General features: G+C 39.1%; 3 protein-coding genes and 3 long non-coding RNA genes across 9 annotated transcripts in view; 4 read left to right on the forward strand and 2 right to left on the reverse strand.

Annotated features, from left to right (window-relative positions):
• Positions 1-214: 214 nt before the first annotated feature.
• Positions 215-15,593, forward strand: LOC138943631 (uncharacterized). 2 transcript variants are annotated; one of them, XM_070314600.1, is made up of 3 exons: positions 215-346; positions 13,504-14,063; positions 14,211-15,593. In XM_070314600.1, exons 2-3 carry the CDS (start codon positions 14,018-14,020, stop codon positions 15,218-15,220), a joined length of 1,056 nt encoding a protein of 351 aa, XP_070170701.1. In that variant the 5' UTR covers positions 215-346; positions 13,504-14,017; the 3' UTR covers positions 15,221-15,593. The 2 variants fall into 2 exon arrangements, with proteins under 2 accessions (XP_070170701.1, XP_070170699.1); XM_070314598.1 differs by having other exon boundaries at positions 13,504-15,593.
• Positions 15,594-19,387: 3,794 nt separating this feature from the next.
• On the reverse strand, positions 19,388-21,782 carry LOC138943628 (uncharacterized). 3 transcript variants are annotated; one of them, XR_011448511.1, is made up of 4 exons: positions 21,060-21,782; positions 20,744-20,957; positions 20,100-20,686; positions 19,388-19,993 (listed from the first exon to the last, which is right to left on the reverse strand). It is a non-coding gene; the product is annotated as an uncharacterized lncRNA (long non-coding RNA). The 3 variants fall into 3 exon arrangements; XR_011448512.1 differs by having other exon boundaries at positions 20,744-20,816; positions 21,060-21,781; XR_011448510.1 differs by having other exon boundaries at positions 20,744-21,780.
• LOC138943626 (uncharacterized) lies at positions 19,764-21,296 on the forward strand. The gene is made up of 2 exons (XM_070314596.1): positions 19,764-21,166; positions 21,259-21,296. The coding sequence occupies exons 1-2, from the start codon at positions 19,823-19,825 to the stop codon at positions 21,271-21,273; spliced, it is 1,359 nt and encodes a 452-aa protein (XP_070170697.1). The 5' UTR covers positions 19,764-19,822; the 3' UTR covers positions 21,274-21,296.
• Positions 21,783-21,829: 47 nt separating the features above from the next.
• Positions 21,830-24,757, reverse strand: LOC138943629 (uncharacterized). The gene is made up of 3 exons (XR_011448513.1): positions 23,599-24,757; positions 23,228-23,465; positions 21,830-23,099 (listed from the first exon to the last, which is right to left on the reverse strand). It is a non-coding gene; the product is annotated as an uncharacterized lncRNA (long non-coding RNA).
• On the forward strand, positions 22,040-25,120 carry LOC138943627 (uncharacterized). The gene is made up of 6 exons (XM_070314597.1): positions 22,040-23,118; positions 23,254-23,295; positions 23,377-23,521; positions 23,608-23,767; positions 23,855-24,102; positions 24,965-25,120. The coding sequence occupies exons 1-5, from the start codon at positions 22,103-22,105 to the stop codon at positions 24,073-24,075; spliced, it is 1,584 nt and encodes a 527-aa protein (XP_070170698.1). The 5' UTR covers positions 22,040-22,102; the 3' UTR covers positions 24,076-24,102; positions 24,965-25,120.
• Positions 25,121-26,143: 1,023 nt separating this feature from the next.
• The window catches only part of LOC138943630 (uncharacterized), a 1,410-nt gene continuing 61 nt past the window's right edge, over positions 26,144-27,492 (forward strand). The window contains exons 1-4 of the long non-coding RNA XR_011448514.1: positions 26,144-26,344; positions 26,446-26,605; positions 26,863-26,987; positions 27,150-27,492. The exon at positions 27,150-27,492 is cut by the window's right edge and continues 61 nt beyond it. This is a non-coding gene — a long non-coding RNA (uncharacterized lncRNA). The remainder of the gene's footprint in view (positions 26,345-26,445; positions 26,606-26,862; positions 26,988-27,149) is intronic.

Here is a 27,492-nt window from a genome sequence, read left to right on the forward strand (position 1 = left end):
ACTAAGGACGATAATAATTTCATATATTTATTATAATAAATTCATATATTCTTGATTTGCGATACTTCTCATTCAAAATTTTTGTCAGTCACATTAGCTGTTTTCGTGTCATATTAGCTATTATCGCTTTAGATTGAATAAATACTATATTATAATACTATATTTTCAGAGTTACATATATATCTAAATAAATTTGAATATTTTCTTGCAGTGCAATTTCAACAGTCGGAAAGACTACCGTGTCTTACATTTTATTCTAGCATTGGTATTTGCCATACAGTTTTAACCTTCCAAAAAAGATCTCAACGTTGTGCGTTTCAAAGAGTTGGGCATCAGGATTTGTCAGGTATATATGTTTTTCATGTCATATGAATTAATTTATAAATTATTGTTTTACGTTTTTCTAATTTTTGTCTTGATTGTATATTTTATTCCTCATATATATTTGATACTTAATACGAAGGCTGAACTGTTAAAAAATGTAGAATGATTATCATTTTTGGCAAGACAACACATTCTGTTACTATATTCTGTTACTAACATTGCTATTGTATTTCTTTCATTAATGATGATGATGAGAATTTATTACTAATATTCTTCTTTTATTGTTTGTAGTATTGCTGTTATTGCTGCAATATTAAGTATTTCTAGGATATTACTTTTTTACTTATATTGCTAGTACTATCTCAGTATATTTCTCTTAAACATTTTTTACAATTTCATTTATTTTATTCATTTAAGCACCCCAGCAATAGTAATTTATTAAAATTAACTATTATGAAAGTTAGAAGATGTTATAACAGGGTGTATACTCCCGGGAAGAAACCTGGTAATTTCTGGAACTTTGTTCAATCTTGAAAAATCAGGGAATGGAATTTGATTGAAATTCAGGGAATTTAAAAAAAAATCTTTTTGGTAATTTTATTCTTATTTAGTATTTAAGAAACATATGTCTAACATATCTTGGCAATATTGAAGTTTTTATTGAAGTTTTTTGTGATTTTTTTTTATTGACAATCTATTTTTAGTACCAATATTTTATATAAATTATAAATTTCATGAAAATTTGTTCAATTTTTCAATAGATTATATTTAAATAAATTAATCTGCTTATTTATTTAATAAATAATTAGATAAATAATAATTTAATAAAGAACCCCGCACTAATCATATGGAAAATCTGTCCCGGTCAAATCAATTGATTTTTACATATGTTGTAGCTTATGACCTACTGAACAAAAGATGTAATGGGCACAAAGCTCAATAATGGACAGTTATCGAGTTATAACCAGTCAAACATGAAAAATTCGGGCTGCCGAATAGTCAAATCTCGGAAGGTATTGATTTTTTTGAAAAATGTTTGAAACAAACATAGCAGGGTTTTACAAAATCTGTTAGTTGGTGACATTATTTGTGAATTTTGAATGACCTTGAAAAGTTCCGTGAACAAAAATCTTTATGTGTCACAGCAGAGATAAGGATCCCACGGTTCGTCACTCCCGTAGTATTTTTTGACTCCAAACCCTCTTTGCTGTGTGTGTATGTGTGGGGTAATAAAATAAATGATCTTATTGTATTGTTTTTTAATTGCATCATTATCGCCATTGATTCGTACCATTTGTCGAGCTTGAAAAGCACGATCGCAAACATAACAATGGATTCCATGTCTGTAAGCCATGATAATACTTTATTATCGAATTGCGTAGCAATATCAGATTGATTAGATATTAAAAACTTTTCTGGTGAAATAATTCCTGAGACCAAAATGAACAGAATACACTGATATCAATAATATCAATATCGGACGTAGTAATGCCAGAAAATAATAGCATTCGGCAGCAATAATGCTAGAATAGATACGCTTAGTGATGACAATGCCTGCGTTAGCAATATCAACCAATATGATTTCTCACAGATTGCAGATAGAGTATATCAAGAGACACGGTAGTGTCTCGCGCCAAGTCATGCGCAGCAACAGCGAGGCACCCCGGGTATCTATACGCGAGTCGTACAGTATATCGCCCGCAGTGTAGCAGTGGGGATGAGTCGCCTGACGGTTCTAGCTGTACGAATCGAGCGCTCTACACATAACTCTACGCTCATAACCAGAGATGGTAAATCGTGTATATTAGTTCTCAAGGAGTTTTAGTAGAAAAAAGGTTCATCAAAAATATTTTGAAAACGTCTCGAATTTAGCTACACGAATATAATAAAAAATAGGCATTTTTGTGGAAGATTTTTGTTCACGGAGCTTTTCAAGGTCATTCAAAATTCACAAATAATGTCACCAACTAACAGATTTTGTAAAACCCTATTATGTTTGTTTCAAACATTTTTCAAAAAAATCAATACCTTCCGAGATTTGGCTATTCGGCAGTCCGAATTTTTCATGTTTGACTGGTTATAACTCGATAACTGTCCATTATTGAGCTTTGTGCCCATTACATCTTTTGTTCAGTAGGTTATAAGCTACAACATATGTAAAAACCAATTGATTTGACCGGGACAGATTTTCCATATGATTAGTGCGGGGTTCTTTATTTAAATAAATTAGTATTTTTTTAGACGTTTATAATAAATTATTTTTTGTTTTATATTTTTATTTTTATCAAGAAATTCTCAGGGAATTTTTTTACAAAATTTAAGTAGACACCCTGTATAAACATTATTTGTCAGAATATGTTTTCACATGGTTAACTTTTACATAATCAAAATTCAAATTCATCAGTTTCTCGTAGTTTTTCAATTACAATTAATGAATTATTTGTATTTAATTCTAATATGCATGTCAGCATTAAAAATTAAAAATTTTTTTATTAATGCTGTTATATTCTTTTGACGATTTTCTCACTTAATAAAAAAATTGTTGCGTGCTACATGGAATATGTGTGCTTTTCAATTTAAAATTTTTTAAGAAAAAATTTAATGTGCTTAATTAAAATAAGAAACAGTAATATTAATTTAGCAATTTTGTTTAAAAAATATAAATGATAGTTTTTTTCCTGAAAGTAAGGAGCATAGTAATTAAATATTTACTGAATACACACTTCTTAAGATAAATCTAAAATTATAGTAGTTTTCTCAAATAACACTACCGTATTAATGTTGATATATTGTAACGTATTGCAATGTGTTTCTAGCATATTGCTAATATTGTTTGTTTTATTCAATTACACAGTGGTACAAAAAATTACTTTTTCTTTTTCTCCGAAGTGCGATAGTACGTTTCCTGAATATTTTTTTGCGCTGAACACGATGCCATTGTCAGACTTTGTCTAGCACGTCAGGATTTTGAGTAAATTGAAATAAAAGGGGCAAAAAAGGGGCATTTTTGGTCATTTGTAATATTTTCTTGCGGTTAAAAGAAACTGATTTCTAAATAAACTTAACGGCATCTGAAAATATAATTCAAGAGCTTTCAAATAAATTTTGGTTGATGATCGTACGATTTTTTTCATCAAGTTATGACTGTTTGAATTTTAGACATTCTGTATAATTTACAAGAAAGGTAAATATTACTTAATTAAAGTTTACCTAAAGTATATACTTGACCTATTCTTTAAAAATAAATTTATATTACAATTATTTTTTATTTGCTTCTAAGTATGTATTTACCTTTCTTGTAAATTATACAGAATGTCTAAAATTCAATTTAGGTATAACTTGATAAAAAGAATCTTACGATCATGAATCAAAATTCATTTGAAAGCTCTTGAATTATATTTTTAGCTGCCATTGAGTATATTTATAAATTAGTTTTTTTTAGCTGCAATAAAATGTTAAAAATGACTAAAAACGCCATTTTTTGCCCTTTCATATCAGTTTACTCAAAATCCTGACGTGCTAGGCAAATTCTGACGACGGCATTGTGTTCAGCGCGAAAAAATCCTCAAGAAACGTACTATCACACTTCGAAGAGAATTTTGTGTACCACCGTGTTATTACTGTTTTGCCGCAATATATTTTTAATGAAATATATAATATGGTTGATGCTTAGTCTTAATATTACAATAATTTATTTTATGAATGATTTTTTTATGAAACTCAAATTTTTGATGTAGTGGTAAAATTTGTTAAGAGTTGTTTAGTGTTTTTAGTTTTGAAATGGTTTATAGTCCTTTGTTATTTCTAATTTGAGTGTATTTATATACATTCATTAATACAATCACTTTTACATAAAATGCATGATGTTCTTATCTCATTGTACTACACTATGTCTCATGTGGTGACAGAAGTGATACGTGTTAAATAATCGTTAAATAATCGTATAGCAATTATACATATTACAATTTTGTTGATGTAATATACATTTTCTCTACTTTCTACATTTTAATTGAAAAAGTATACGGTATCTTTTTATTTTATTTTATAATTATTTAAATTTTAATATTAATTTAATATTAATATTTCTGAAATCGTGTTAAAGTCATATTTTTAAGGTTATCAGATTTGTCTAATAAGAGAACAGTCGGAAGTGTCCCTTACCAATTTTGATGCACTTTAAATATGTTGTAGAAAATCCAAAAATATTAGATCCATATTTTTCTTTAGTTGCGTATCTCAACGTCTAGGGGTTGAAACAACTTCTTGAAAATAACAGATTTTTTTATTTTTATCAAATATTTTCGAAAATATTAAATATATGAAAAAATCTTTTGCACAAAAGTTTTATGGTGTATTTATTATATTTTTTATAATGGTGTATTCACAATTTTTCGAAAATGTCAAATTTTATGATTTACCTCTCCCTCCCACCCATATAATTTTTGCAAAATTTAAAAATTTTATAAAAAAAATTGCAGAATATCAAATGCCAAATCCAACCATGTATATTAATATTATGTTTCAACGATTCAATTTTTGTGAAAACGATAATATCATAGTACTATATAGGCGCCGCGCTATAGGTAGGTGTTATGTTATTTCTTTTTAGTTGCCCTGACATGTGTTATATGACATGATCCTATTAAACAAAACTTCACAAAGATAAATAAATATGTCAAGTACATAAAAAATATCTTTCAAAAAAATAATGTACCTCTAAAAAATAATATATCTTCTAAAAAATGATGTATACATATAACATAACAGTACAATTATATATGTAATATCATACAAAATATTTATTTGGAATATAATAGTGTAATTTTATATACCACATACAATACAAAATTAAACATATTTTGAAAATTAGATTTTTCTAAATAAAAATAAAATGCATTTTAATTTTTTGAGAAAATCTATCATACCTAATATTTCTATAAGCAAAATTGATTTTATGACAAATATTCAACACAAATTCTCACAAACTGAATTGTTTCTAGTTGTAAATACTTGACTAATTAATTATTGATTTCATATTTAGCTTTAATTTTATATTTTTTAAAGATACATAATTTTTTAGAAGAAAGTATTATTTTTTTAGAGGTACATTAATTTTTTTTTAAATATTTTTTATGTACATGGCAAATTTTTTTTTCATCTTTGTGAGGTTTTATTTTATGGGATTGTCATGTAACATGTTAGCGCAACTGAAAAAAATAACGCAACATCTTTTTTTTTTTTTTTGTGACGGAGAGGAAATGCTTTTACGCATACCCCGCCTCGATGGGGTTCGAGGCGGGGTTATGTGGGGCTCGCCCCGACCTAAACAAACGGCCGGGGAATACCCACTAAAACCCCTCCGGGTGGTCTTCTCGGGCGTTTCTGGGAGCCTCCCTGGAAACTGGCATGTGCACTACCTCAGGGAGGCCCCCCGCCCACAAGCCTAACCCGCTGGGGGAGCAGTTATTCCTCCCCCAGTGCCCACATTAATGACGTGGGCATCGGCTTCCCTATCTAGGCGAGAGGGGGACCACCGCCCCTCCCGCCTCCCTCCCGTTATGAGTCCCGGGGGGGGCGTGGCCGGGCCCAGGTACCCCACCTGGGCTCCGACCACCGGGCCCGACCTCGGGGGTGACGTCCGCGACGAGTCAGCGGACGCCCCCCGGTTTCGTCGGGGCCCTGCGCTAGCGCTGGGGGCCTTCGATGGGGCCGGACCCGATCGTGGCCCGGCCCCCTGCCCCCGCGCGCGCCCCCCCCTGTCTGGGGCGGGTCTCCGGGAGTGCCGGGGGCCGATATGGCCCCGGCCCCCGTCGCCCCACCCCGGGAGGTCCGTGGGGCGCGGCGATGTCGTGCCGCGCCCCCCTGACCAGGGGGTGCGGGGGGTCCGCGGATCCTGCCCGTTGTGGGCCCTCCCCGCGTCCCCCCCCAGATCCCCCGGCCACCACTCCTCGGTCGCGAGCTCCCCGGCGTCCGCCGGGGAGTCGCTCCCGCTCTCTCTCGGCCTCCTCCTTCTGCAGCATTACTGCCTCGCAGAAGGAGGAGACCGCCCCCCAGGACTCCTCGCTCTCGAGCATAACGCCCACGATGCTCGAGAGCGAGAAGTCATTAACGCCTATTAAGTCGACGAGGACACGGCGCTCTTCCGCCCACGCTGGGCACACCTCCAGCGTGTGCTGCGCCGTGTCCTCGTCCCCCCCGCAGTGATGGCAGCGCGCGCTGTCCTCCTTCCCGATGCGACACAGGTACGCGCCAAAGCAACCATGGCCCGTAAATACCTGTGTCGCACGGTACGACATCTCGCCACCCGCCCTCGTGACCCACTTGACCAAGTGGGGGCGGATGGCCTCGACGACGCGCCTCCCCGTGTTATCACGGGGGTCGGAGAGGTGCTCGTCCCACCTCTCCAGAGCGCGTCGCCTAGCCTGAAGCCTCACGGCGGCCTTGACCTTGGGGGTCAAGGTCACGCCTAGCCCGCCGAGCTCCCGCGTACGCCTGTACACGAATGCGTACATTTCGGCGTAGAGCTCGACAGGCGGCGTCCCGGCCAATACTGTGGCCGCCGTGTGCGACACCGTCCTATATCCGCGGACAACCCTGATGGCCACCCTCCTAAACACGCGGCGCAGCAGCATCCTGCTGCGCCTATTGGCCATCAGGGCGTCCGCCCACACTGGCGACCCGTAAAGGGCCACCGCTCGGACGGTGTTCGCATATAGGCGACGCACCCGGCCGTCCGGGCCCCCGAGATTGGGCAGGAGTCGGCTAAGGCTAATTGCCACCGACTCCGCCCTGGGGGCCAGGCGCCGAAAGTGCTCGCCAAAGCTCCAGGCCGCGTCCAGGTAGAGACCCAGGTACTTCAGATGGTCTCCCACCCGGACGGAGATGTCGTCCACCGTGACATAGGCCTCGGGGGGGGGTCGTGTCCTACGTCCCCCCCCGTGCATGAATAGCGCCTCCGTCTTTTGAGGCGCCACCTGCAGGCCCATGTCACGGATAGCGCGGACAGCGCACGCTACCCCTACGTTGGCGGTGTATACCGCATCCCCCCAGCTCTTTCCCCCGGCCAACAGCAGAGTGTCGTCCGCGTAGCAGACGACCCTGCAGCCGGGGGGGAGAGCAATGCCCAGCACTCTATTGTACGCGAGGTTCCACAGAGTGGGGCCCAACACTGACCCCTGTGGAACCCCGCAGTACACGTCCCTTCTGCACTGGAGTACCCTGTTGTCCGGGTACTCCAGCCACCTGTCCCGGAAGTAACTCCTAAGGACCTCCACCATGTAGGGGGGGAGGCCAAAGTTGTCGGCGGCCTCCTCTACCCTACTCCAGGGCAGGGTGTTGAACGCGTTGCGGATGTCCAAGGACACCGCAACGACCACCCCGCCCCCCTTCATCATGGATTCCGCGAGGGACCGCACACGCAAGATCGCGTCCACGGTCGATCGCCCCCCGCGGAACCCATACTGGTCCTGGTGGAGGCCCACACCATCCCGAGACAGGTGTTGGACGAGGCGGTTCGCCAAAACTCTCTCCAAGAGCTTTCCCGCCTCGTCCAACAGGCATATCGGCCTGTAGGCAGAAGGGACGCTGCCAGGCTTGCTCCCCTTTGGGATGAGGACCAACCTGGCCCTCACCCACGCTGGGGGAAATACACCCTGCCTGAGGCAGTTGTTGAACAACTGCCTCAGGCGCCCGGACAGGTGGTCCAAGGCTAGGACCCAGACCCGGCCGGGGATCCCGTCGGGGCCCGGGGCCTTATTGCCCCTGAGCCTCAATCGACGGATCACTCCGGCCATTTCGTCCTCTGTCACCTCCATGTCCTCCGACCACGGGATGGCCGCCTCCTGGCGGCCACCCGCGTCGAAGGGGGGGCCCTCGGATGGAAAGAGGGCCCCCAAGACGTCCTCGAGGACCTGGGGCTCCAGGGACTCCGTCACTGGGGGCGCCCAAGATCTAAGCTTGTTCATCACAAGCCTGTATGGGCGCCCCCATGGGTCTGCGTCCAGCGAGCGTAGGAGTTCGTCCCACGCTCGGGCCTTGGACCTTCTGATCTCGGCGCTGAGGGCGTTCCTTGCGGCTCGGAACCCCTCATACGCCTCAGCCGTCCTCTCGGCGTCATTCCGACGCCGAGCCCGGGTGAAGCGGCGTCTGGCCGCGACGGAGCATCGCCGAAGTTCGGCGATCTCCGCGCTCCACCAGTACGCCGCTCGTCGCGGGCGGGGGCTGGTCCGGGGCATCGCGAAATCACACGCGTCTCGCAACGCACCCCGGAACCAGTTCACCTCTTCGGTGATCCCCCGCCCCTCCCCCCCGGGACACGGCCAGTCCGCCGCGAGGACGGCTGCCATCAGCCTGTCCGGGCTCATCTTGGTGAGGGCCCATCTCCGTGGCCGGGCATCTCCCCGGCCTTGGGAGCGGCCGAGCACCCCGTGGCGGGCAGCGTGCAGGACCACCTCTATATAGAGGTGGTCCGAGAGTGTTTCGCACTCCGCTACCCGCCAACTAACGATCTTGCGTGCGGCGGAGGGGGTGGCCCAGGTCAAGTCCGGGACCGATTCCCCCCGCCGCCGCACTAGGGTGCTCCTCGACCCCGTGTTAAGCAAACACAGGCCGAGTGCCGCCGCCCAATCCTGCAGGGCCTCGCCCCTGGCGTTCGTGACCCGGGAACCCCAACGCGTCGATTTCGCGTTGAAGTCCCCGGCCACGATAGTTGGACGGGGCATCTGTCGGCGAAAACAGGCCGACACCCCGTCCAAAAACGCCTCGAACTGGGCGAGGCCCACGTTGGGGGAGATGTACACTCCCAGCACAGAGATGGGCCCCCACCTGACCGCCACCACTCCCGCCCCGGCCTCGACCGGTGTGCAAGGCGGGAGTGTGGGGTCGTGCCTCGAAGTGATCGCGACGGAGCCCGTCCGGTCGCCAATCCAACATGGACTGGCTTCCGGAACCCGATAGGGCTCCGCCGCGATCCCCAACCCGAACCCCCGCTCCGCCAGGCTATGCAGGAAGAGGTCCTGCGCCCGGCGGGCGTGGTTCAGGTTGACCTGTAAAATGCCCAGGGACATTTATTTATGTGCCCCTGGGCTCCGCCATCACCACCTCCGTCATTGAGGCGGGGGGCGTGACGGCGGTTGTCGTCCTGGTCCTAGGGGGCCTCTTCTCCTTGGGGGCCTCTGTCGGGGTCCCCGTGTCTTCCGCCCCGCGCTTGCGGGTGTCGGGCGCCGCGGTGATCTCGGCCAAGTTGACCGACCGAGACGGCCCCGCGGCGCCCGCCGGCGGGAGGGACTCCCGCTGCCTGCCCGGCCGCTTCTTGGGGGGGGTGCATCGTGCGCTCCCCACCCTGTGGTCAGCCGGGCGCCCCAGCCCCGCGCAGACCGGACACCTGACCTTTCCGGCGCAGTCACGCGCCAGGTGCCCGGTCTCTCCGCATCTATAGCAGCAGCCCCTACGATCGATGGGGCTGCTGCAATGCTGCTGGACGTGCCCCCTCTCCAAACATTTGTAACATTGGAGAGGGAGCTTGTCCAGCAGCTCCGCTTGAGCCCGGGACCATCCCACCTGGATGGTCCGGGCTGCTGCCGCCTTGTTGGCGGCTTTTAGTGGGCACTGCACCCACACGGTGCCCAGGCCGCGGGTTGGGAATTTTATGTCCCCAACCCGCACCTCTGTCGCCTCGCAGGCCCCCAGCCCAGCGATGGCCGCCGCAATGTCGGCGGCCACGATGGACCGATCGAGGCCCCGGAGCCTGAGCTCTGCCTTCCTTACCGGGCGGGCGAGACGGACCCCCTCGTCGCCGGCAAAGACCCGGCGGAGGTCGGCGTAGAGGGCATCCGCCCTCTGCGACGCCGTTGGCCCCTCCCTCTCGCCCGACCCGGCCAGCTCGACGATCATGGCCCCGGTCGCCGCCTCCCGGACCCGGAGGGAGTCTATTCCCAGTTTCGGGAGATCAATCTCCCTCCGGGCCCTGGCCATTGTCGCCTGGTATGCCCCGTCGGCGCACGTTATCGTGACCGCCGCCGATCGGGGCACCCTGCGCCTCGAGGCATCGCCTCGCTGGCGCCTCCTCTTCCGCTTCCGCCCCCCAGAGCGCTGGGTGGGCGGTGCCGCTCCTGCGGCTTTTCCTCCGGCCGGGGGTTGGGCCGCCTGAGCGGCCCTCCCCCGAGCCGTCCTCTCCCTCCTCCCCACAACCCTCGACCAGGATTCGTCCTGGCGAGGGACTGCGGGGGGGAGGGGAGGGAACCCCCGATCTCTAGCCACCGGCCTGGGATCGCTAGGGGGGGCGGGGCTCCGCTCCGCCCCCCCGGGGTAGCCGGTGCGCCGCAAGGCGCGGGTGGCGGGGGCCTCGTGCCCCCGCCGCGCCGCGCGACTTCTTCCGCTTCCTCCTCTTCCTCCCCTGCCCCGGCGCTGAAGCGCCGGCAGGGGGGAGAGGCGGGAAGTCCCTCCCGGGCAGGCGGCCGGCCATGGGTATGGGCCCCCTAGGGGGTCCGCCCCGGCCTAGCGCCGCCCGCATGTCGACGAGGGTGTTGATCTGCTCTGTGTACCATGCGTACCAGGCGCGTTCACCCTCGCCGACTATCCCCGGCGGGTAGCTCACGGGGAGCGGTGCAGAGGAACCCCCCAAGGGGGGCCTCATCACCGCCGATCCCCGGCCACCCGCCGACGTTGGGGACCGCAGTCCCGTTCCCCCCCTCGGGGGGGACGTTGGGGGCCCCTGCCCCTTACCCCCCCCCCGAAGAACGTTGGGGACGTAAGTCCCTTTCCCCCCCCGTAAAACGTTGGGGACGTAGGTCCCTTCCCCCCCCAACGTTGGGGACCCCGGTCCCGTCTTCCCCGCTGGACGCTCCACTCTCACCGGGGCGTCCAGCTTCTCCATCGACTTCACCCGGGGCGCCCCCCGCCTTTTGCGGGGGGACCCCCCGGGCGTGCCGGGGAGAGCCAATTGGAGGGAAGGCTTGGCGGCCCGCACCGCCGCCAGCTCCCCTCGGAGCTCGCGGATCTCTTTTTCGAGCTCCGCGTTGCGGTCTCCGAGGGACTTAATGTCCCTACGGAGAACCGCCAGCTCCCCCTCCCCCTCGACCTGCTGGGCCCTTCCCGCCAGGGTGCCAATCGCCACTCTGGTCAGGACGGCATCCCGCCTCAGCTTCCGTTGGAGGCTGCCCTGCAGGTTGCCGGAGAAGTGGGCTATATTCTCGATGGAGCCCGTCGCCTCCAGAACGCGCGACGCGATGTCTGGGGTGGGGGCCAGCTCCATCTCCCCCGCGCACTCCGTCTCATAGCGCCGAAGCTCTTTGCTGGGCGGTGGGAGGGGGGTGTCCTTCGCTAGAGCTTTTTGGGCCCTTTCCCCCTTCTCCCTCTCCTTTCGGCGGGCGGCCTCCGCTTCCTTCTTCTCGCGAAGGCCCACAAATTCACCCGTGGTGGGTGGTCGCCCGCGACCTCGCTTCTTGGGGAGGTCCTCCTCCCTCACCTCCTCCTCGCCCTCCTCGGGGGACATGTATCCCTCCGTGTCCTCGCTCGCGAGCGAGGTCCGTGAGGAGGGGGCGGGGGTGGCGCATCTGCTGCCCCCCCGCGAGGAGTCCTCGTCCCTCTCTTTGGAGCGGGTGAGGCTCTTGCCTCGACCCGCCTCATCCCTGCTATAGGGGTGCGACCTAGCGGCCGAGACCGAGCGCGACCGTAGTCCCGTTTTCGAAGAAACCGGGCCCGGCCGGTCGATCCCCCGTGCGACCCCCCTCCTCCTTCTACCCTCAACGATAGCCAACTCGCCAGGGGCACTCGTCGGCAATACCCCTGGTGGCCCGTCGTGTGATGACGACGAGGGGGGAACCGGGACTGTATCCCCCCCCGCCGGTCGCTGTGGGGTCCGAAGCCCACTGCGGCAGTAATCGGTATATCTTTATTTGTACCCTCCATGTTGTATCAAGTAAAGATGGTTTGATTTCGGTGTTTTCCTTCACCTAGGTCGGTTGGCTTCACCGCGCCTGACGAGCCCGACCTGCCCGGGATTTTTTACCGAGGTTACCTACCTCTCCTCCTCGCTCGATCTCTCCTTCCCTTTTCATACACACCCCCTCCCCCCCTTCCCACAAAACCCCAATACCCTCCCCACCCATCCCCAATACCCACACACACCCACATACCCCCCCTCAACCCACACAAACCCCCAGAAAAATAACCCCCATAACCCCCCTATAGCCCCCCACAATATCCCAATGCAACCCAATAAACATTCATCCAAAAATAAAGAAAAATAATATATAATCACACGACGATCGAGTTGGTGCACTCTTAGACCCCTTCCAGGAATGGAAGGGGAGCCCCTCCACCACGACAAGGTGGTGCACCATCGGAGGGGACGCAACATCTACCTACAGCACGGCACCTACAGGAACGATATTATCTCATTTTTAAAAAAATTAAATCGTGGAAACATACTATTAATTTACATGAATAGATTTGGCATTCAATGCTTTTAAATTTTTGTTCTAATAAAATTTTTAAATTTTGCAAAAAAAATGGGTGGGGCTAAATTAAAAAGTTTGATATTTTCGAAAAATGTGATTACACCATTGTAAAAAGTATAAAATACCATAAAAGTTTTGCATAAAACATTTTTTTATATATTTATATTTTCGAAGATATTTGCTAAAAACGAAAAATCCGTTATTTTCGAAGGGTTGTTTCAACCTCTAGATATTGAGATACACAGCTAAAAAAATTATGGGTCTAATATTTTTCGATCCCCTACAACATATCCAAATCGCATCAAAATCAATGAGGGACATTTTCCGACAATTCCCTTGTAAGTATATTAAGGTTCTAATCAGGGCTGCTTTCGCGAAAAATCAAAATAATCCAGATTAAAATGACCCTGTGCTGTGATTGGTCAAATCTGAAATTTCATTGAATAAAATTTCAATGAGATTGAATCTCATTTTGATTTTTCGCCAAAGCAGCCCATTTTTTTACTATTTGCGATTAAAATATATTTGTTTTTTATTAATAATTTTACGGTAAAGATTTATCTTTATTGTTTTACAAAGATGTGTGTTATAAGTACACATTATGTTTTGTGTTTAGAACATAAATTGTTTTATTATTTATTATAAAAGTAACATAATTAACTTTAAAAAAATATTTAAATATCTATACACAACAGAAAAAATAGTTATAATATTTTTGTAGGATATACCAAAATATCAATCATGCCAAAACGAAAATTACTGTCAGAGATGTCAAAAAGACATTATCATCGATTAAAATGCAATGCACGTAATATCACAATTGCTGAAAATATGAATAAATTGTCGACGGATTTTGCTAAGGTACACGATGTACAAAATTCAAGCGATATTATTGAACACGTAATTACTGATGTCAATTACGAGCTTGATCAGGCAACAAATGTTGCACTAAGAAATGAACCACCATGACAATATTGTAATGTTCCTGGCAATGAAAATATTGCATATAATCTTGATTATAATAGTAATTTAAATTTGGAGGATTTATGTTCGATTGCATTCACTTTTAATAACAAGAAAAACGCTGACTGTACAAGTTCGTCCACAGCTGCAACAATTAGGCAAGATTTAACAAACTGGGCAGTACAATTTTAAATATCACATACAGCAGTTACTGCATTATTGTCACTTTTAAGAAACCATGGCTTTGATAACTTGCCAAAAACTCTAAAACAATGCTGAAAACACCAAAATATACTAATGTACGGAGAGTTACACCAGGTGAATACTTTCATAATGGCTTAAGATCAGGAATAATGCAGTTTCTACAAAAAAGTCAAGATGACGTTGATTCAGTTTCAGTGCAAATCAGTATAGATGGATTGCCAATTTCAAAATCCTCTACTAATCAATTGTGGCCTATTTTAGGCTCGGTGAGATCCAACCTTTCTGATATTTTTATCATAAGTTGTTACTATGGTTCCAAGAAACCGTATGATTGTAATGAATTTTTGCGTGATTTTGTGGATGAAGCAAAAATTCTAGCTGAAGGACTTGAGTATAAAGAAAAATCTATACGTGTATCCATAGATTCATTAATTGCTGATGCACCCGCAAAATCTTTTGTAACTGCCACAAAAGGACATACCGGTTACTTTAGTTGTCCAAAATGTACAACTGAAGGTGAATATATTAGTGGGAGAATGTGTTTCCTAGATATAAATTATACTAGTCGGACAAATGAAAGTTTCCTTACACAAAGACAGATAGAACATCACACTGGATCGAGTATTTTATCAGATATACCGAATTTTGGAATGATAAGTCACATCCCATTGGATTATATGCACTTGGTTTGCATTGGTGTGGTCAAGAAAATTTTGAATTTTTGGTTATCCGGACCATTAAATGTTCGACTGCCGGCACAATCAATAAGCAGTATTTCCAGATTGTCTATTGAAATGCGATCATCGATACCCGTAGAATTTGCCCGTAGACCACTGGAATTAAATTTTTTGAGCTTATGGAAAGCCACAGAATTCAGACTTTTTCTTTTATATACTGGTCCCATTGTTTTGAAAAATTATATGAAAAAAGATGTCTACAATAATTTTTTAACATTATACGTAACCATTCGGCTATTGTGTTCTCCAGATCTTTTACATATTACTTATGCGGAGTCTTTACTACAACACTTTGTGCAGTCATTTATAATCTTATATGGATCACATTATGCATCTTACAATATACATGCACTTATTCATTTGGCAGAAGATGTTAGAAAATTTGGACCCCTGGATACATTCAGCGTTTTTCGATATGAAAATTATTTAAAAAAAATAAAACAATATCTTAGAAAAGCTGAACGTCCTTTACAACAAATTCACAATCGTTTGACAGAATTGGAACATTGCTTATCGTTTGAAAAAAAAACATAGAAAAATGGGTGTACATGGAATACACAATGCGGGCCCAGTGTTGCCTGGAATGAATGGTCCTCGATATTCAACATTTTCAAGAGCAGATTGTACCCTATCTATTCATAATCCAAATAACTGCTGTGGTTTAAACAATGGTTTGATTGTTATCATAGAAAATATTGTTAGTAATGCTGCTAATGATCTTTTCATTATTGGTCGAAAATTTATCAATTTAAGTGATTTATATACCGAACCATGTAATTCTTCTTCGTTAGGAATATATAAATCGACAGGATATGAACATTTATCGGCCTGGCCTTTAACTTCTCTGAAAATAAAATATGTAAAATTCAACCTTACTGATACATTATTTGTACTTCTACCATTGTTGCATAATGTACGTATATCTATTATTTTTCTCGTTGATATGTATATTGTATACATTGCATACATTTTATTCATTTTTATCTTTCAGATTTAATATATTTAATTTGGAAGATGGCTCTTCCGAACAATCTATTCCATTTAGTAGAATTTGAGGATGGAATACAAGTAGTACCTGATAATTGGATACAAAAAGACAAGAAATGTTTGTATTCTAATTATAAAACAGATCATGATATTATTAAAGCAATAAAAAAACGGCAACCTCTTCAAGACAATTGGTTCACGTATCCAATTAAACGAATATTTGGTGTATATGGTAAGTATCACAAGAGTTCTTAATTTACTGTCTGTCTTGTTTGCAAACTATTATGAAAAACCTATTGTTTATAAAAATCATTATAATATATCATTTTTAGATTCCTACAATAAAGCACGCAGTAAAGTAAAAAAGGCTGAAATGAATTCCGACGTTAATACTGATATTGATGATAAAACACAAAGAAAAGTCAGAGCTAGAAAACAAATTGAGCGAATGAAAGCGATACCGATGATGAAAGTGATGATAGCAATCCATCATGCTTACCAGCATATCCAAAAGCGCCTAGAATTTATACAAGTAATATTAAAATTATTTTTATCACGCGTGTCTTTTGAGATATATTTGAGATATGTTTGAGATCAGTAAATATGGTTTGCATTGAAAAAAATTTAAAAGAAAAGAACGATTTGAATCTGGCTTTATAGTCTAGCAGTAACATATTTAAAGAATATTTTGAATTTTGATAAACCATAAATATAGGGCATTGATATACACTGTTAGTATTGAAAATTTATAGTTTACATTACGTATAACGTAAATTATAGATTTTTAGTACTAGCAGTGTATATCAAAATACGTCCAATTATCACGATATTAATATTGTCTCATATTTTCTCAATAATCTTATTCTATATTGTAAAAGGTCTTAAATATATATGTATATATATATTTAAGACCTTTTACTATATATATATATACACATTTTTTTACACTTTTGTATATATATATTTAAGACCTTTTACTATATATATATATATATATATATATATATATATTTTATATAATGTCTAATTATCTAATGGTCATTTTATGACCAAAACTTATCATCATTTTATTACTTAGGGTTAAGGTTTTAAATCTATTTAAATATATATTTTTATATGAATGGCCAAAAGCTGCAGAATTTGTTCGGTTTTTGCTGACAATCTGCTATCAGATTGTCTTGCGCAGATCTTGCTTGATTTTTGCCATCAATTTGACGTCAAATCATGTCAAGCTTTGCTCGGTTTTTGCCGTCAATTTGCTGTCAGGTTATGTCAACAAGCTTTGTCACCAAAACACAAGCTTAATGCGGACACAGATGGCACTGGATTTGTTACCAAGTTTTGAGCGAATTTGATGCCAATTTGGCAACAATTTGTTATCAAATTGCTTACTGGGTATATATATATATATGTATAATTTATTTTTATATTTATATATATTCCCAGTCAGCCACGTCTGTTCTAACAGATTTTGCCAAGCGCTTGCTACAAATTATTGTCAGCAAAAAGGCTACAAATTGGGTACAAAATTTGTTATTACCGATTAAGCTGGCAGATTGCCGGCAAAAACCGAGCAAAACTTGCTGACATAACCATACAGCAAATTAGTGGCAAAAACCGAGCAAAGCTTGCTGACGTGCTTGACGTCAAATTGGCAGCACAAACCGAGCAGAATCTGCGCGCGCGCAATCTGACAGCAGATTGGTAGCAGAAATCGAGCAAGATCTGCGCGGAGCAGTCTGGCAGCAGATTGTCAGCAAAAACAAAACAGACTTTGTTGTTTTGAAGCCATTTAAATTTGACGTATATCAATTTGACGTATTTATTAATAAACTTTTTTTGTTTATATCTTTTTCTTGAAATAACTGACATATACAAATATATGTAATTTTATTTTATTAATACAATATGTTTTTATTAATACAAATTTTATTAATATAACTTTGAAATGTATAATATAAATTATCAATACCTATATTATTAATTACTAATATAAACTTTACGTTTACAATTAAACTAAATAATAACAAAACTAAATATATACAAAGAATAAAGCAAAACATAAAATAAACATATAATAAATATAATGTATGTTACAAAAATATAATAAATTTTGTTATATAAAACGGAATTAAGAAGTCGCAAGAAAATGTTAAATTTTGTCGCGCATTTTTGGTCCCTGCGTGCATCAAAGTATTTATAAATAATTTGGATTATATGTCAATACAATATTAGAATATAAGTACAAATTTTAACGTTACTCATCTATGCCAGATAACATACAATAAAATATTTATAATAATTATTTGAATATTTTATTTTTGACTATCCCAGACAGTACACAAAATATTTATAAAATATGTACCAAATTTATAATAATTATTTGAATATTTTAAAATATTTATCAAAATATTTTTTTTATTTTAAATTTAACAAATAAAAATTTATCATATATAAATATCATAAAAAGTATAAAAATTTTAAGAAATATTTACAAAATATTATTATATTTATTTTTTACTTACCATAAATATTTATAAAATATTTAGTCTATATTTTAATTATATATCGAATAAGTTTTTATGATTTCTTTTCTTAATATATTAAAATATATTAATATATTAAATAATATAATAATTAATAATTAAATAAATTAAATAAATAAAATAATAATTAATAATTAAATAAATTAAATAATAATTAATATATTAAAAAATAAATATAATAATATTTTGTAAATATTTCTACATATTTTTATAATACTTTTTGATATTTATATACAATAAATTTTTATTTGTTAAATTTAAAATCACAAAAATATTTATCAAATATTTTGATAAATATTTATATACTATATTTTGTTTATATACAAAATATGTATAAAATATTATTTATATAATATTTCCAAAAATAAATAGTAAAAAATATTTATGAATATTTATCATATTATAAATATTGTGTGCTGTCTGGGATCTTGAAATGAGATGAATGTATTCGCTCATTGAAAAAAAAATGAAAAAGAGAGAAAAATTATATGAAGTGTACCATAATTCGCGCCACAAAGCAACACTCAAGCAACATAACGCAGCTTAAGGCGCGTTCCACTCAACAACCGCAACGCTCGCGAGCATCATCTGTCTTTATTCAACTTTTGGTGAACAACAAGGATGAAATGATACCGTGAGCGTTGCGGTCATTAAGTGGAACGCGTCCTTATTCGAAAATCGTTTTGGTGGTATAATATCCCGCTATACATTTTCGTTCCCGCCAAGATAAAAATGACGTGATATTATACCGCCAAAACGATATTCTCGGATAGGCTGCGCCATGATGCTCGAGTTCGTGATTGGTCGTAATCTTACAGTTATAGTGCACACGTGCACAGGCCGCGAGCCTCGATTATTCTCAGTTCGATCGTTGCAGTGATTAGTGGTGTGCAGTAAACGATAGTGAACGAAGAATATTGAGAAGATTGTAATATTGCAGGAAGAGTGTAATATTGCAAGATATTGAGCAGAGACTGGAGAAATTACGTCGCTTGCAGTAATATCATCGAGAAAACACGTAAATATGAAAACAACAAAGTTAAAATCAACTATGTCGCGAAAATTTTTGTACAGTTTATCCACAAGACAACGAAGTAGAATCATGTACGAAATTAGACAAAATTTACGTTTGCAATATCGTTTAAAATGCAAAACTGCCATTAAAGAATTGAATAACAATCGTGATATTGAAGATGCTCCTGGTCCATCAATTACTGAATGTTGTAGCTCTTTTGCAAATATTATAAATGATACTTGCAATTACGGGCGTGATATTAATATAGAAGATGATGGAGTTTCTTCTTCTGTTTCTGATGCCAGTGATACAGTTTCATCATCCTTCAAAATTACTTCCATGGAATCTTTCCGCGAACGTTTAGCATCTTGCTTTGTAAATAATAATCTAACGCATATGCAAGGTAACAGCATATTATCTCTTCTTCGAACACATCCCTGTTTTAATAAATTACCGAAAGATGTTAGAACGCTTCTCGATACACCACGTACACGTGCTGTCGTGTCTAATGTAGAACCAGGAGAATATATCCATTTTGATGTAGAAGCAGGTATTATTAAATATCTTTCACATATTTCCATTACATCTATGGTTAATCAATTGGAACTAGATTTCAATATTGACGGATGTAGTTTAGATAAATCAGGTAGCATTCAATTCTGGCCAATCCAATGTAGAGTTGCAAATATACAACATGCAAGGCCAATAGTAATTGGAATTTATAAAGGTACGCATAAGCCAATTGATCCCAATATTTTCCTGGAAAAATTCATTGCGGATATTAAAAAAATCATATATAGTGGAGGTATTAATTTTCATGGTAATAAGATACCAATACGATTAAGATGTTTCATAGCTGACGCACCTGCTCGAGCTTTTATTTTGAATCATCGTAGTCATGTATCGTGCCAGCCTTGTTCCAAGTGTAAAGTCTCTGGGATACGTCATAAAGGTCGTTATGTTTTCAATGGCATTAATTATCCTCTTCGTACAGATGAAGAATATATCAGGTGTTTAGATGAAGATCATCATAAAGAGGGTAGAAGCCCATTATCAATGCTTCCAATAGGTATGGTTTCACAAGTTCCTTTTGAGTACATGCACCTTGTATGCTTGGGCGTAATGAAAAAACTCTTGTCTGCATGGATATACGGAAAATATTCACGTCTGTCGAAGTTATCAGGAAGATCCATCTATATTATGTCTACAAGACTAAATAATCTTAAAGAATATTGTCCATCTGATTTTGCAAGACGTCCCAGATCTCTCGATATATGTTCCAAGTATAAAGCGACAGAATTTCGCCAATTTCTTCTTTATATAGGCCCAGTTGTAACGTACGGTGTATTAGAGGAACGATTATATAAGCATTTTTTATTCTTACACGCAGCAATAAGAATCATGGTCTGCAATTCATCGCCTAGACAACACTTAAGCTTTGCAGAACTTGCGCTACAAAAATTTGTTTATAGAAGTGAAGCTCTATATGGTCCAACATTTAATACTTACAATGTCCACGGTCTTCTTCATCTTATCAGCGATGTGAGACGTTTTGGTTGTTTAGATTCATTTTCCGCATTTCCTTATGAAAATAATATGTCAATTTTCAGGAAATATTGTAGGAAACCAGGTGTACCTCTCCAACAGTTTTTTAATAGAATGGCAGAGATAGAAGTTCATGGAACAAGCAATAATCAAGATGTTGATTCGTCTATTCGTGTATCTATGCCGCATAATAATGATAATAATTGTATTCAATATCATAAAATTAAATTTAATAACATATCATTAGGTACAGATGTACGTGACAATTGTTGCATCTTACGTGATGGATCGATCTGTATCGTCTTTAATATTGTTGTGGATAATAACTCCTTTCGTTTGGGTGTTAAAAAATTTTTGGAGATTCATGATTTTTATGACATTGGCATGGTATCTTCTATTTTTCAAATATATAAGTGCGCTACGTTAAACAGCGAAATTTTGTATGTTCATCCAGATCAAGTCCATGCAAAATGTTACAGGATGCCTTTTCCTAACAGCACATCGATGGATGATAACGACAGTAATGGAGAAAATAATTTGGAAATATTGCAATATATTGTCGCTGTTATTATACACAGCGAGAAGATGTAAGATGTATCTATGCTGTAAACTATTCATTTTTATTTTTACAGGGATTGCATACAGGGAACATGTTCTCTTTTTCTTGCCTCTTTCTTTCATATTTTTCTCTCTTTTGCTTTCTAATTTTGTCGCTCTTACATTTTTTCCAAAAGTGGTGAGAGAAAATACTGTAATATTTTCTGTTATATTTATATTTTCCTTTCTTCTTATATTTCTTATATTTCCCGTTGTGTTGCTTTTTATAGATAATGCATATTATATCTATCTCATTATATTATATATATCTATATTTTATGTTTCTTTACTCAATTTGATGTTCGAATTTCTCTTCTTTAAATATCTTCTAACACCTCTTGATAATTTGTTCTATACTGAATTGCACTTGACTTTGGAAAGCATTTTGTACATTCATTTAAAACAAAAATATAAACATATTAACTGAAAAAAAATGTTATGTGAAACGGTAAGAGTTATTGCATAAAATATTTTCTATTTAATTAAGTTAGAAGCTACTTTTTGAAAGAAAAAAATAATCATAAATATTGTAAAATTGCTTCTTTTAAAAAAAATCAGTAATTAACAAATATTTATTATGAAAATCATTTTATATAAATTTATTAAGAATTTTTTTTTCTTATACATCTTATATATCTGAATATAATTAATGTAAAATACATTTGTTACATATTATATACAATTTATCATTTACTAATATATATTTTAATTTATAGGGACTTACAGATGGATAGGCCGAAGCGCATTATTTCTAAACCGTTGCGCTATCAGACAACTTCTTCGGACGAAAGTCCGAAACGAAGAAATACCGCATCAACAACTAGCGAGATTGATATTGACAAGGACATCGACGATTTGAGGAAGATTGGACAAAATATGGCGAACGAAATGAATTATTTTTTCCCTCGATCACATACACTACAAAACCAAACATCATACACACGCGCAAACATTTCAAAACAAATAAATGAACCACATACAAATGCTGAATTATACACAGAATTTCAACCATCAAAAAATATTAGATATAATAGAAATAATAATCAAGCACACACAGATATTCAATCACCTACAAACATTGGAACATATAGCGTAAACAGTCAAGCACAAACAGATATTCAATCACATACAAACATTGAAGCACACGATATAAACAGTCAAACATATATAGATTTTCAACCACACACAAGCGTTAAAGCATACAGTACAAATAATCAAACACACACTGATATTGAACCGCACACAAGCTTTCAAGCATATAACACAAGCAGTCAAACACACACCGATATTCAACCACACACAAGCATTCAAGAATACAATACAAACAGTCAAACACACACAGATATTCAACCGCATACCAACATTCAATCATGCAGCATAAATAATCGAGCACACTCAGACATTCAACCGCACACAAGCATTCAATCATGTACTATAAACAATCAAGCACACATAAACATTCAACCGCATACAATTCTAACAAATTCACATACATCTCAAAACACTTGTGCTGCTAATGTGTCACAGGTGTCACATATATTACACACATATCCTTCCACACATAATAACACATCAAACATAGCAACTAGAAAAGCAATATACACTAATGATACATTCTTTGAGTTACAGGATAATACGGCAACATTATCTCCCCAGGACAGTGTATACACTCGAAGACAGGCTCATCAAGGATCGGCTCATGGTCAGCGTACCTTAACACACGCTGAAACAAGAGACAATGGGTAAATTCAAATATTTATTTGTACAAAATAAATCATTGTATAAATTTAATAAAAATACTGATTCTATATAATAATGAAAGTTACAGTAATATCTGATGTTTAAAGTTACCTATAAATGTTATTCAATCTTTGCAGAAGAATGCATAGCTGCATAGAACGTGTAGAGGCAGAGCTAAAGTAAGTGTCAAATATGTGTCGTATTTATTAATATGTGACATCTCTATTATGACATCCTAATATGTAATTATTTGTTTATAGACGAATGAATACTTTGTTGGAAAAAGTATTAAAATGTGTGCAGCATCGTCATCAACCAACACATAAGCCAGCTATCCTTCCGATATCATCTGCAACACAAATGGATACATTTGAAAGAATTGACGAGGAAGGTTATTCTGACGTCGTAAGTAAACGAGAAACGTGTATGCTTTTTATAATTTTTATATAATATATATATTTTTATTTATAATTTTTACTTACTTTGTTTAGGTCAATTACTTGAATTATATCGGCGGCTTCAATTTGAAAGAGGCTATAAATCTTTGTTTTAAGGAAACTATAAAAGATTCCTTAACACCATTGTTTACTTGGTGGGGCCGCGAGGAAGGACGATCTTTATATAATGCACGTCTCACTATGGCTATTTACGGTACAATTTTTTCTATTTATGTACATATATAATTGTTATAACATTATTGCGAATCCCATTAACAATAATGTATCTTGTGTTCTTTAGAGGCTGTATGTTCTAACCAACACTTCCAGAAACCGACTCGGTCGGAGTTTCAACGACTCTTTCGAGAAGCTCTCCGGACAGCAAAAGAACGACTGAGGCACAGAATGCGAGATCCACGCACGCGGCCAATCAATCGCGAGAGAAGAATAAACTTATGGAATGATGAGGAGCCGGAAGAAAATGCCGTTGAGCAAGGACCCACGAGAAACGATGAAGATTGAAAAATACTTCGCACTTTATTTATACAGGTTTGTTAATAGATATTATTTAAATGATATCGTATGAGTATGTTACGTATCGATATTTATATGAGTATGTTGTGTATGAGTATGTACGTATCGATATTTGTATGTTGCGGGCTATCGATATAAAGAATGGATTAAGGACCTCAGCATAATAAAAGTAATAAGGAATAGGGAATAGAGAACAGAGAACAACCGCAGTGGAGGGAATGCGCACACAAATGCGCGCCCTCTGTAGAAAGAAGAGAGATACTACATGGGAGGCCTATGTTTGTCTCTTTTGCTAGCATGTCTTTGATGATTTATTTCTGGAGTGGGACAAAATTACCAATGAGATATTAGTAAAAGAAAAACATAGGCTTCCTATGTAATACTTCTTTTTTTACAGCGAACGCGCATTTATTTATTGCAATGTTCAGTCCATTCTATATGTCGATGTGGAGATTTCTCCAGGCCGCGTTTGGAAATATCACCTGTGTGTACACGAGCGTTGTTTTATCTTTGTTATTTAATAAAAGTTGAACAAAGTTAGAACGCTCGTCTGCATACGGGTGATGTTTCCAAACGCAACCCCGATTGATCAATCGTGATATAATAAAAATCCTCTCTTTAAGGGCCACTGCACAAGTTTTTCCGTAACGTTATGTTAAATACTGATCGTAAACTTAGATTTGTATGTAATCTTAAATGCATCCGATTTTCTTTGTGCGTTGACTGAAGTTTAAGATTACGTACGAATCTAAAAGTTACGGTCAGTACTTAACGTAATGTAACTTATTACGGAAAAGGTTGTGTGGTAGCCCTAAATATAGTTGCATTCTAATGAAAAAATATTGTAAATAATATATTAAAACATTTTAATTGCTAGAAAACCATGTGGAAGATGTCTGCACCAGATAGTAAGAAGAAATAGGCACTTTAACTGATAATAAGAAGAAAGAAGAAACCAATCGGCACTTTTCAGTGCCACTTTAAACAATTTCGTTGGATCATTCCGAATAATCGGCACTTTTCAGCGCCAGTTTTCTATCAACGTGGTTTAAACTTATTATTTATTAATTTACAAGATGATACACTCTAAATATAATTTTTCTATCTTTTTCAGATTTTTTGCTTTTTTTCATCAACGAGAGTACATCCCATTTCAAGATATAAGTAATATTAAAATTAATTGTTATTTATTACTGTTATTTAGTTATTGCTCTCATTGAAGATTAAAATTTATTGTTATTTATTATATATATTATATATATATTATTTTGTTATATATTTATTTTATCTTGTGTTTTATTTTTTGTTTATATATTAAGTCTATTATTTTTTATATTTAGTCTATTACCTTTATATTTAATCTATTATTATCTACTATTATCTATTTTATATTAGTCTATTATTTTATATTTAGTTTATTATTTTATATTTAGTCTATTATTTTTATATTTAGTCTATTTTTTGTTTATATATTTAGTCCATTTTAATTGTAAACAAAATTTATATTAATAATATTGCTGATAATATATTAATATGATTAATAATGATGATTTATGAGTTGATCAATAATGTATTAATAACTTATTTTATGCAAAAATATTATATTGATAAAATAAAAGTAGATTTCTTGTATATAATCTTGTCAATTATTTGAAAATAAAAAAATAAACAGAAAAAAATAAAATTAATAAATATCGGTATATGTCAAATTTAAATGGCTTTGGAATGCAAAGTTTGTTCGGTTTTTGCTGACAATTTGCTATCAGACTGCCCTGTGCAGATCTTGCTCGATTTTTGCCACCAATTTGACGTCAAATCATGTTAGCAAGCTTTGCTCGGTTTTTGCCGTCAATTTGCTGTCAGGTTATGTCAGCAAGCTTTGTCACCAAAACACAAGCTTAATGCGGACACAGATGGCACTGGATTTGTTACCAAGTTTTGACCGAATTTGATGCCAATTTGGCGACAATTTGTTAACAAATTGCTATCTGGGTTTGTGTTATTCTTAGATTATCTTCAACGTATTGAGAGAATGTTAGCAGACATAAAATTTGACATAAATAATCTTGTTGAGCAACATCAACTTATATCGACTAAAATAAATTCAAATGGTGGCAATCTGACACCAGAATGTCTTAGCCCTATGTCAAATGATGATGAATTAAGCAAATTGTCTTTCCCTCTGAAAACTATAGAAGAAATGGAATCTATACAGAGTACGCTTTCTTCAAACGAGGAAAATTCAAAAGAACGTATGGTGAGTTACGTAAAGTGATATATATATACATATTAACATATATATATATATTCATTTTTAATATATATCATTCATTTTGTATATGCTTTAAAAATTTTCAGTTTAATATATTGGCAGCTATTGGTGGAAGTACCTATGAAGAAATGTCTAAACGAATGCTTTTATATATTTTTACAAATGAAATTGCTAGTTTATACAGTTGGGTAGGAGGAAAGGGAAAACGAAAACTTAATTAATTGGAAATAATGAAATTAATGTTTAGTAAGTTCAAATAGTGTTTATCAAACATAATTTGGATATTGAAATATCAATAAATATTAAAATTTTTACATAAATAGATCAGGTTATTTATTAAACATTCTGGCAATTAAATATTCTAAAAATTAAATTTTTTTGAAAACAATTCTTTTCGTTTACTGCAAATATGATATCGCGAAGACGCATTTCTATCAATAGAAATAGTATGAAAGTACACTGAAAATAAAACGTTTATAAAAACTTTGGTTTGTTTGTTGCAGAAGTTGTCAGGAAAACATTCCCTTGCGTCACGGAGAAAGATTTTGAAATAAAATGTAAAGATTGGTTCCGACACGCAAAACACAGATTTGAGAATGAGAAACGACGGCAAAATAATTCAACGCAGGTTAGGGTTTACGTTAAATATATTTATTAATAACTATCTATATTACTGTCTTATAGGTCTTAATTCTGTATACACGGTTCTGTATACACATTTCAAAGATTGAGCATTCTTTCGAGACATTAAACTCCAAATTAAAAAGAATGGTTTGTTTTATTGTTTCAGCAATAAGATGCCAGAAGCATACTGATGAATACTTATATGACTTGGATGTGTCTGTCATTTGTGTCAAATGTGTCTAGTGCAATTGTCGTACATGGGCTCTCTCATCGTGAGATTTCCACTGTTTACGTATCTGCCATCGCCGCTCGAAATAATGGAAAAGTCTCATGTAAAGAAAGATATGGTATGTTTTATATAGCGTCCCAGAAAAACTGAATGTGCAAACGTACAATTATGACAATTGTGATAAGGATGATAAAGATCATCGTTAGTTCATTTCATAGTATTATTCGTTAGTTTTGCGGTCCTAAGAGAAAATGTTACTATCCAGTGTTATATAATTTTA

The sequence above is a fragment of the Polyergus mexicanus genome, unplaced genomic scaffold, assembly GCF_030449975.1.
Source record: "Polyergus mexicanus isolate NDT 795.1 unplaced genomic scaffold, iyPolMexi1.0 SCAF_28, whole genome shotgun sequence".
NCBI lineage: Eukaryota > Metazoa > Arthropoda > Insecta > Hymenoptera > Formicidae > Polyergus > Polyergus mexicanus.

Coding starts and splice junctions, on each gene's coding strand:
- LOC138943626 (XM_070314596.1), top strand. CDS start 19,823: ATGGTTAATCAATTGGAACTAGATTTCAATATTGACGGATGTAGTTTA.
- LOC138943631 (XM_070314598.1), top strand. CDS start 14,018: ATGCTGAAAACACCAAAATATACTAATGTACGGAGAGTTACACCAGGT.
- LOC138943627 (XM_070314597.1), top strand. CDS start 22,103: ATGGATAGGCCGAAGCGCATTATTTCTAAACCGTTGCGCTATCAGACA. Junction 23,119..23,253: donor GCTGAAACAAGAGACAATGG/GTAAATTCAAAT, acceptor CAATCTTTGCAG/AAGAATGCATAGCTGCATAG. Junction 23,768..23,854: donor TCTCACTATGGCTATTTACG/GTACAATTTTTT, acceptor TGTGTTCTTTAG/AGGCTGTATGTTCTAACCAA.